The 10,944-nt window shown below is 50.8% G+C and overlaps 1 protein-coding gene across 1 annotated transcript; it reads left to right on the top strand.

Annotated features, from left to right (window-relative positions):
* Positions 1-211: 211 nt before the first annotated feature.
* Positions 212-7,423, top strand: CHCHD4 (coiled-coil-helix-coiled-coil-helix domain containing 4). Its single transcript, XM_065886262.1, has 3 exons — positions 212-233; positions 6,240-6,338; positions 7,149-7,423. The coding sequence occupies exons 1-3, from the start codon at positions 212-214 to the stop codon at positions 7,421-7,423; spliced, it is 396 nt and encodes a 131-aa protein (XP_065742334.1).
* The last annotated feature ends 3,521 nt before the right edge of the window (positions 7,424-10,944 follow it).

Below are 10,944 nucleotides of genomic sequence, written 5' to 3'. Positions count from 1 at the left end.
CTGGGAGAGCGGCCGGGCTGCGTGCGGCCTGCTGGGAAATGTAGTTCCCGGCTGAGAGGGCCGGGCTAGACGCGCCGAGGCAGGCGCGCGGCGGGCAGGCCTGGAGGGGGCGGGCCCGCGCGGGCCTCCAAGCCGCCAGCCCTGCAGCGGAGAGGTCACGGCGTGAGGCCGCCGCCACAGTCGCCGCGAGGTCGGAGCGCCGGGCTGCACCATGGCCTACTGCCGGCAGGAAGGTAGGAGATGGGGCTGCGTGGAGACGGCCTACGAGGGCCTGCAGGGGACACGCGGTCTGTGCAGCCCGCCGGACCCCCGCGCCCCCACTGCAGACGCGGACAGTCCTCGGGACCCTCGGGTTGGACCCGGCGGCGGAGTCGCCATTCCCGGTTTTCAGATGAGAAAACCGAGGCCCGGGTAGGAGCGAGGCCGGCCAAGGTCACCGTGAGGCTCGAACCCGGACCTCGGAGGGAACAGCACGTGGGGGAGCTCGTAAACTAGGCCCGGGGGTCAGGGCTGTGCGAGCGCCCTGCCTGCGGCTGGTAACTGGGAATTTATTGATTCTAATTATAATGTTATTGTGGCGCTCACCACACACCACGTGTTCCCCTTTGCACTGCCTTCAACTGTACCGGAAAGTTGCCCCTCGGTGGGCGCTGCGCTGCGGGTGGGAGTGCCGCCCGCTGGGACGGGTCAGACCCTGGTCCAGGAATTTTGTGTGGCCTATCTCGCGACGACCTTCCCAAGTCAGGCCCTGCTTTTATCCGGAGAGTAAACCAAGACCCAGAAGTGACTTGGGTAAGCCACACGGCCGGCAAGTCGCAAAAGCTGGGGTTGGAGGCCCGCGGTCTGATTCCAGAACTGCCCAGTCTGGTGCCCAGTGGACTCCAGGGAGCCTTCCGCTCAGAAGACACCCTGAGCAGAAAACAAAACAAAATAAAACAAAGTTGGTCCCCGCCTACTGTCTGTCTGCTTGTTACCTCTACCGGGGACCTCAGAAGTCTCCAAGCCGGGTCCAAGGGTCTTCCTGCACAACCACTAACCGGCTCTGTCCCTGAGCTGCCACCCAACTCCTCCAGGGCCTAGTGTCCAGTCTTGTAAAATGAGAAGTTGATCTTCATTTATTCCACGCATATTCATGAAGCACCTTCTCGGTGCCAGGTGAGGGGATTGGTGGACACCTGAGACTATAAAGTTCCAGAGAGAGTTGGAACTCACCCAGAAATCCTTTAGCGAATAGTCCAGCTCCCTCAGTTAATTAAGGGAATCTTAAGCCCAGAGATGGAAGTGACCCACCCAAGGTCATGCTTCAGTTAGGAGAACAGCTCAGTCTAAAATGCTAAGCCTTTTCCCAGTACCCCATTCTGCTCCTGGAATCCTCCTTCCCTGGGTCATAAAGCCGTAATACTCACTGATGTCTCTAATGATTAGTTTCCATTGATTGATATTTAACTTTGCCATGAGCAAAAGTCCTCTGCCCTCACCACTTTGTTAGACAGCAAGTCTTTTGTTTTTAATTTCCTTCCTCTAAGTCTAATTTACTTCTTCATTTAGCAAATGTTTTTTAACCTTTTGGGTATAATGAAGCTATAATCCTCATTCTTGAGGGTTTCTAGGGGTTGCAGTTTCTCTGGGAAGCAGAGGCAGGTGTTTAGATCCCTATCTTTTCCTGGATCAAAGCTCTCTCTCTTAGTTTGGGGATGAGAATTAAAAGCACTCACTTTAGGCCTTCCCTAGTTTTTATCTTATCCATGCCACTGTCCCCTAAGTCCCCAACTGCTTGTTTTTCTACCCACCGATTCTTTATGCTTCCCATGGGACTTAAAGAAACGATCCCAAACTCCTTCCAGGTTAAGGCTGATGTGAGCGAGCCCCTTGCCTGATCCGGCTCCTGCTAGTCTCTAACCACCCATCACTGACCAGCCACACTGGCCTCTGGCCCTTCCCTTTGACTGGCGCACCCTTCTTCCAGCTCTTGCCATGGCTACCTGCTCATCCTTTAAGATTCAGCTCATATGTCACCTCAGGAGGTCTTCTCTGGGTCTTTGTGTCTTTCACACCCTAAACTCTGAAATTACCTGGTTTCCTTTTGTCACCTTCCTTCCTGTGTTCTCGCAGCAAGCCGAGGGCATTAGATGGGCCACATCCCCGGCACCTTTACCCAGTGAACCCATACACACGCTGCCCTCTGTTCTGAGTCAGTCACCTGCCTGTGCACGTTTACTTCAGGGGTCCACCCCCAAGCCTTGGGGTTAAAGGCCTTAGCAGGGCGTTCAAGGTGTTGGGCAGCGTGGACTCAGGCTCGCTCCCTGGCCCAGGGCCACACTGTCCCTGTCATTGTTCTTCCTTTTCTAATGCTGACTGTGTTCTCTCCTGTTGCGTCAACAAACGTTTATTGAGTACCTGTGATGTGCCAGCCACTGATCACATGGCAGTGGGCACAGGTGGGCGGTCTGCCTTCGTGGCATGGTGGAGGTGGCGAGCGCCCCTTCTGGGTTGGATGTACCAAGAGATTCTGCTGTGTAAAGACCCACGCATGTTCTAGGGGGAATGAGACCACCCATCCAAGGTTTTTTTTTTCTCTAACCTACTTCATAGTGATAGCCATTCTGTCTTCTGCCCTCTGCTGGGTCTGGGGGTCTTCATGTCTGAATTCAGAGTTCATTCCTCCATTCACTTTTTCAACAAATCCTGATTACCCACTATGTCTTGGGCACTGTTCTAGGCTCCGAGGATACTGCAGTGAATGGAATAGACAAATCCTTGCCCCTGAGGAGCTGACATTTCAGTGGGGGAGACAGGTAGTAAACAAAAACAGAATTGGGGCTTCCCTGGTGGCGCAGTGGTTGAGAGTCCGCCTGCTGATGCAGGGGACACGGGTTCGTGCCCCGGTCCGGGAAGATCCCACATGCCGCGGAGCGGCTGGGTCCGTGAGCCATGGCCGCTGAGCCTGTGCGTCCGGAGCCTGTGCTCCGCAACGGGAGAGGCCACAACAGTGAGAGGCCCGTGTACCGCAAAAAAAACCAAAAACAAATACATAATTGTTAGGTGAGAAAAAGCAGGTTAAGGGTGATGGGGAGTGATGAAGGAAGATGGCATCTGAGCAGGAGGTATGAAGTCAGGGAGAGGGAGGCTGTGAGGGTGTCTGAATGTGCTCCTTATTTTCCCATTGCTACGATATGAATGTGTCCCCCCAAAATTCATATGCTGAAATCCAAACCCCAAGGGTGAATGGTATTAGTAGGTGGGGCCTTTGAGAGGAGCTTAAGTCATGAGGGTGAAGTCCTTATTAGGTTGTTTAAAAAGGTTGATTCTCCTATAGTGAGTACAGCATCAGGGAATCCCTGCTTCCTGAATTTGAGAAATATATTTTTGTGTTGATTTTTAAATTTTTCTTTTATTACTGTCATGTAAACGTCTCAGGAACCTGCTCTTATAACATGTGCCCGTGGGCTTCAGTGACTCTAAAACTGGACAGATGAGTGGATTGAATTCTCACAGCATTCAGTTTACAACAGTAATTCAGTCTCGTAGATGATATTTCACTGAATTGCCCCTTGCATGGAGAATGTGCTTCTGTGCCAGTGGTGGGTCCTTGAGGTTACTGTCCCTGTGCCACCGTCTGATGGCCACGGTCATCCAAGGCCAATCTCTGACCGAGGAGCCTTTGCTGTGGAGACCAGGAAGTCGCTGGCCCTCCTTGGCTGGGAGTTAAGTCCACCCCAGGCCTTTTCTCCCATCGGCCGTGATCATGAAAATCTTGACTTGGAACTCTAAGAGGGCATGAGGTGGTTATCCACGTCCTTCTGAATATGCTTGTATCAACTTTTTAAGGTTATCTTGGAAGTGAAAACAAGCATTTTTATATTTTCTCCAGAGAAATGTAATGAGACTTCCAGTCTAGCTGGTTACCCCACTAGTTGGCAGTCATGATGAGTTCTCTTTTCACAGTTGGGACTCGGGGATCGGTGAGCACTGTCCTTTTGTCAGTCCTGTGTGCACTCTCAGACATTCCTTCTGGGACAGACGTGCAGTGGACAGGGTGACAGACTCGCAATCTTTCAGACCAGAGTTTGTGTTCCTGCTCTGCCTTCATGTACTATGTGCCTTCGGGCTGGTTTCCTACCTTCTCTGGGCCTCCGTTTCCTCTCTCTGTAAAAAGGAGATTAGTAATACCCACCTCACAGTGTTGGTGTAAGGATTAAATGAGCTGACGGGTGGGGAAACTCATTGAGTAGGGCCCAAGCGTGTAAAAGATGCAGTTATGTTCTGCCGTTAACGATTCTGATTCCAATTCCAGTGTGTGGGTATTTCCCCCACATCAAGCAATTCTCTGACACCAGCAGTATGTCCTCCATTTCAGCTCAATCTGTCACTGTTTACCTGGAGATGGTGTCAGATCCCACAGTTTAAGGGCTCAGGCCTGCAACACCCCTCTCCCCCGCCCCAACTGCAGGTGCAAGTCCAGGTTGTCATCTGCTCTTCTTAACCACTGGCTGTAGATTAGAGGTTCCCACGACCTCCTCCTAGCGTTGGATTAATTTGCTAGAGCAGCTCACAGAACTCAGAGAAACAGTTTACTTACTAGATCGCTGGATTATTATAAAAGGATAGAATATTATATTAACAGATATAACTCAGGAACAGCTGGATGGAAGAGACGCACGAGGCAAGGTGTGGGGAAGGGGCAGAGCCTCCATGCCTTCTCTTCCCAAACCTCCACGTCTTCACCTGTCCGCTTGGGCTTTTGCGGAGGCTTCATTACATAGGCATGATTGATTAAATCATCGGCCTCTGGCAGCTGATTCAGCCTCCAGCTCCTCTCCCTTCCCCAGGGTGGGATGCGGGGGGGCGGGGGGGGGGGCGCGTTGGGACTGAAAGCTCCAACCCTCTAATCCCAGGGCTGTTTCTCCTGGCAACCAGCCCCCATCCTCAGGCTCCCCCAAGTCATCCTATTAACATAACAAAGAGATCTTTATGCTCTCATCACTTGGGAAACTGAAATTTTAGGAGCTCTGTGCTAAGAATGGGGTCAAAGGTGAAATATATATTTCTTATTCTAAATGACAGTATCACATCCTTCGATCCAGTATAACCCATCTCTCTGGGGGATGTCCAGAAAGGTGCCTGGGAGGACTCGGCCTGTGGGAGGAACCTGGAACATTCTGGGTGGGGTTGTGCATCAGTCACTTGGGAGCCCATCAGTGGTGTGGACGTGCAGAGAGCTTGATTCAGCTTCTGTTCTGTGAGGCTGGGCCTCTGGGCCTCATAAGCCCCACAGGTGCCTCCCGTACCGAGCAGGCTTGGACGCCTTGCCTTGGCCTGAGACCGGCCTCCCCATTCGGCTGGGCCCGGCTGAGACCTTGGTAAACAAAACTGTCAGAGCTGAGCTGAGCAATTGTGTCAGCTTATTTATTTTGCTTCGCACGCAGCACTTTTGCAGGCTGCTTTCAAGTGTTCTGAACACTGGCCAGAATTACCAAGGTCTTCAGGTTCTTCAATGTGCCCTGGCTGCCCGGCCCCAATCCTTTCCCAGGCCACTTGGGACAAGCCACCTTCTCTGAGATAGAATGGGAGGTGTTGGAGAGAACCCTCAGGTGTTCTGAGCAGGCCGTGGTCCTGAGCGTGCCGAGGGTCAGCTGCCATTCCTGTCACCCCTCCTGGGAGACCCTGTACAGGTGTGGGGAGGTGTAGACACCAAGTACCTTCCCTCTGTCCCTCTGCTGTCCTCACTGGCACGTCTCTCTGGTGTTTACTGTCAACCTCGTGCTTCTCCCAAGCCTCTTCCAGATTGGTGAAATGTTATCTGAAGGCAGCTGCTGGCAGGTCCTGAGGGGCCTGGAGCAAGTGGACCAGGTGCTCACAGGGACGGGAAGTGACAGAGCCGTCAGAGCTCATGGGAGTTCTGAGCAGAGGAAGAAGACCCGTTTGTTAGGTGTCAGCAAACTTGGGGACTGAAAACAGCTGCATTTGATGGCTTGGGGCGTCTCGTCTCCCACTCGAGGATGCACATGGCGCCAGCAGGAGCCATCTTCCTCCTCCCCAGGCACGTGATGCAGGAGCGGCTGCTAGACCTTCCCCCAGAGTCAGCAGTGAGCGAGTCCCCAGCCTGGGGAGCACCACTGAACTCACTTCGGGGTTTCAAATGGGACAGTCTTCAAACAAGGTTTTCGTGGCTGCTTGGGTTTAGGGCTGATTCACAGCTCCTGGGTGAAACATTTCTCCCTCTGTTCTCCAAACACTAGGGAAGGATCGAATCATATTTGTGACCAAAGAAGACCATGAAACTCCAAGCAACGCGGAGCTGGTGGCCGACGACCCCAATGATCCTTACGAGGAGCACGGTGAGTGCTGGGCGGGGGTGGGAGTCCAACATCCCTGGCCGCGGCTGGGTTTCCAGGTGTCTACCTTGGCCACCACTGCTCCTGGGACACTGAGTGCATCTCCATCAGGCGTGAGGGGCTGTGTGCTTTCCAGCCCTCGTTCCCACGCGCTTCCCTGGCCATCAGGCTGAACCTAGGAGTTTCTTCTTTCTTCCGCCTCTCTTTCTTTTGATTTTTTGAATGGTTTTCCATTTTTATAAGAATGGAGCGCAGGGCTCTGGCACGTCACTCGCTTTTTCCTGCCCACCATGCCTTGGACATCTTCCAGCCTCGCTTTCACCAGTCCTCACACTGTGCTGAGCTGGGAGCAGCTGAGGAGCGGGAGGGGCTTGAGGAGAAGGTCCGGGGCGCAGGGGTTCCTGACCATCTGTGTGAAAGGAGGAGACCAGCACCTTGACTCCTTCCAGTGTTTGGGCTTTCAAAGCTTCTCAGTAACCATCCAAGCGGTTACTTCTGCTTTGGATTAAACGGTTTCCCGGTGTAGTCCTTGGAGCACAGGCACGGCCACAGCACTGGGAGGCGGCTTAGGACACAGAGCAGTGCTGCACACGGAGAGAGTCGCTGATGGTGACCTTTCCGACTGAGCCGGGAATGCTGGGTTTGTGCCGGGCATTTGAACCCCATCCCGAGGGAGCAGCAGGTCCACCGGTGAGTGCCGGCCAGGCAGTGGTTCATGTTACCGTTATGCCTATGAGGGCTGGTCTTGGTTTTGCTTTTTCTGAAACCTCAGGCAGCACCTCTCACACTTCCTTGCTCATCTTCCTGTCCCAGGACTGATCCTGCCCAACGGAGACATCAACTGGAACTGCCCGTGCCTGGGGGGCATGGCCAGCGGCCCGTGTGGGGAACAGTTCAAGGCGGCCTTTTCCTGCTTCCACTACAGCACAGAGGATGTCAAGGGGTCGGACTGTGTAGACCAGTTCCGGGCCATGCAGGAGTGCATGCAGAAGTACCCGGACCTCTATCCCCAGGAGGAGGAGGATCGGTTAGAGGAAACGGCTGTCTCTGAGGCTGCCACAAGCAAAGAAGAGGAGGGGTCTAGCTAATGAGGGCCCTGGTCTCCAGCCTCCTTCAGAGAGGATGAACCTCTCCAAGAAAGTGTCTCTCCCTGTGTTGTTCTGTGCACTGTAATGGACAAACTAACTTACTGAGCTGATCGGGGTCTGGGCCCCTTGACGTGTACACGGAAACATGGGCTGTATGTATGCGTGTCTCACATAACCTGTCGGCGAACGTAGCCGCCACTCTTGGATTCTCAGACTGTCCTGAATTTTGCCATTTTGAAATAATGTGCTGAATAATGTCAGCAACCAAAAATCTTTATCTGGGTGTGTCTTGTGAGTGAGCTGATCTATTCTGATTCATTGTATCCCTTTTAGTAGATTTTATACCCGGTTGGAAAGTGAAATAGAAACAAACATCTTCCTTTAAAAATGCTGGAGGGGGGCATTCCTTATAGAAGAGGCGGGATGATCGGACCTGGAGGATTTGACGTAGCACTCTGCTTCACTTCTGATATATTTTGGGTTCTAGTTTGCATTGAGCTCCACGTTTTCTACGTTTGGAAAACAGAGCTTTGGACCCTCTGAGTGACTGACTCCCTTTGTAAGTGAAGAGAAAGGCTGTTTTTTTCTCTTTTTGTTATCCCAAAAGCCCTGCTTTGGGGTCTGTGTTCACACTGGCTCTGTCTCAGCCTGTTTAGATGCAATGTTCTTGAGAGGTGGGGACCTAATCATTACCAAAGTAGCACCTGAGAGAGGAAACAGTGTCAATTAAAAGGAAAACGTGATTTTTACGTGATTTTTGAGTGGGTTTTAATTTGCTGTTCCTAATTAAAAATGTTGTGATATAAGGAAATATAAATTATGAAAAATTCAATTGAAATTCTCCTTTGAAGATCCTGGTAGATCACTTGGAACCTGTTAAAAGGTTCTGTGTTGCGTCCGTACGGAGCTCACTGATTCTGTGAGCAGATGCCTTCACACGGGCGTCGCTGTCAACGTTAACGTGTTGTATTTGTTAGAAACGAGTCCCAGCCCACACTGCCCAGGGGACGTGAAGCATGAGCACAGGAGGCTGCCTTCCACCCCAGAGAGTGAGCTGTTGGCTCTCTGAAGCCTGGAGGCCCGGCTCAGGGTGAGGAGTGCGGTTCCGAGTCTGGCGTCAGGAAGCCAGAGCCACCAGCTTTGGAAGCCGTGCAGCCTGGAGGGGCTTTGGGACTTCTTTGAGCCGCAGGCAGAGCCTTGCATGTTTAATAAACATACTTTTTCAGGAAACGTTTTGATCAAGATGTCACTGACCTGTGACTAGTCCTGGATCCCATTCATTTGATACATTCAGGGAACCTCTACCGTCCATGTCCTAGGGACACAGGGAGGTGACTTATCTTGGCCTCTGCTTGTATGAAGCTACAGTCCAGCCAGGGGTCAGCATTTACTAGAAAGCAAGAAGAATCAGAAAAGCAGATCCCAGGTGCAAGGACAGGATGGCAGAGTAGAAGGACCTGAGCTCACCTCCTCTCACGAAAATGCCAGAATCACAACTAACTGCTGAACAATCATAGACAAAAAAGGACTAGAACCTACTAAAAAAGATATTCTACTTCCAAAGAAGAAGCCACAACGAGAGGGTAGGAGGGGCGCATTCGTGATAAAATCAAACCCCATACCCGCCAGGTAGGCAACCCACAAGTTGGAAAATAATTATATTGCAGAGGTTCTCCCTCAGGAGTGAGAGTTCTGAGCCCCAAGTCAGGCTCCCCAGTCTGGGGGTCTGGCATCAGGAGGAGGAGATCCCAGAGCATTTGGCTTTGAAGGCCAGCGGGGCTTGATCGCAGGAACTCCACAGGACTGGGGGTAACAGAAATGCCACTCTTAGAGGATACAAGGTCTTGTGTGCACCAGGACCCAGGGGAAAAAGCAGTGACTTCATAGGATCCTGGACCAGACCTACCTGCTGGTCTTGGAGGGTCTCCTGGGGAGGTGGGAGGCAGCTGTAGCTCACTGTAACTCACTTGGGGACAAGGACACTGGTGGTGGAGGTTCTGGGGTGTACTCATTGTCGTGAGCTGTCCTGGAGGTCACCATTTTGGCACTGAGACCTGGCCCCAACCATCAGCCCTTTGGCTCCAGTGCTGGGATGCCTCAGGCCAAACAACCAACAGGGTGGGAGCATACCCCACCCATCAGCAGCCAGGCTGCTTAAAGCCTTCCTGAGCCTGTAGCCACCTCTAAACACACCCCTTGATATAGCCCTGCCGACCAGAGGCAAAACACCCAGCTCCACCCACCAGTGGGCAGGCATCAGTCCCTCCCACCAGGGATCCTGCACAAGCCTCAAAGACCAGCATCACCCACCAGGGGATAGACACCAGAAGCAAGAGGAACTACAATCCTGAAGCCTGTGGGACCGCAAACACAGAAAGTGAGACAAAAAGAGGCAGTAGAGGAATATTGTTCCAGAGGAAATAACAAGATAACCCCCCAGAAGAACAACTAAGTGAAGTAGAGATAGGCAACCTACCCAAAAAAGAATTCAGAGTAATGATAGTAAAGATGATCCAAAATCATGGAAAAAGAATGGAGGCACAGACTGAGAAGATAGAAGAAATGTTTAACAAAGAGCTAGAAGACACAAAAAACAGTTGAACAATAAAATAACTGAAATGAAAAAATACACTAGAAGGAATCAATAGCAGAATAAATGAAGCAGAAGAATGGAAGCGAGCTGGAAGACAGAATGGTGGAAATCACTGCCACGAAAGAGAATAAAGAAAGAATGAAAAGAAATGAGGACTGTTTAAGAGACCTCTGGGACAACATTAAATATACCAACATTCACATTATAAGGGTCCCATAAGGAGAATAGAGAGAGAAAGGGCCTGAGAAAATATTTGAAGAGATAATAGCTGTAAACTTACCTAACCTGGAAAGGAAAAAGTCACCCAAATCCAGGAAGCACAGAGACCCATACAGGATAAACCCAAAGAACACGCTGAGGCACATATTAATCAAACGGACAAAATTTAAAGACAAACAAAATATTATAAGCAAGAAGGGAAATGCAACAAATAACATACAAGGGAATCCCCATATTGTTACCAGCTGATTTTTCAGCAGAAACTCTGCAGGCCAGAAGGGAGTGGCACAATATATTTAAAGTGATGAAAGGGAAAAACCTACAACCAAGAATACTCTACCCAGTATTCATTCATCATTCATTCATCTCATTCAAATTTGATGAATAAAAGCTTTACAGACAAGGAAAAGCTAAGAGAACTCAGCACCACCAAATCAGCTTTACAACAAATGCTAAAGGAACTTCTATAGGCAGAAAAGAAAAGCCTACAACTAGAAACAAGAAAATTACGAATGGGAAAGCTCACTGGTAAAGGCAAACATTCAGTAAAGGTAGGAAATCATCCACACACAAATATGATATCAAAACCAGCAGGAGAGTACAAATGTAAGATATTGGAAATGCATTTGAAATGAAGAGACCAGCAACTTAATCTTGAATATATAGAGACTGCTTATCAAAACCTCATGATAACTGCAAACCAAAAGTC

This window comes from Phocoena phocoena, chromosome 10, assembly GCF_963924675.1.
Source record: "Phocoena phocoena chromosome 10, mPhoPho1.1, whole genome shotgun sequence".
NCBI lineage: Eukaryota > Metazoa > Chordata > Mammalia > Artiodactyla > Phocoenidae > Phocoena > Phocoena phocoena.
Note: the sequence above shows the minus strand (reverse complement) of the source record. Positions and strands in the feature narration are given on the sequence as shown.

Excerpts from the sequence above, each read along its gene's own strand:
- CHCHD4 (XM_065886262.1), top strand. The coding sequence starts at position 212 with ATGGCCTACTGCCGGCAGGAAG. Across the intron at positions 234-6,239 it reads GGCCTACTGCCGGCAGGAAG|GGAAGGATCGAATCATATTT; the intron begins GTAGGAGATGGG and ends TCCAAACACTAG. Across the intron at positions 6,339-7,148 it reads TGATCCTTACGAGGAGCACG|GACTGATCCTGCCCAACGGA; the intron begins GTGAGTGCTGGG and ends TTCCTGTCCCAG.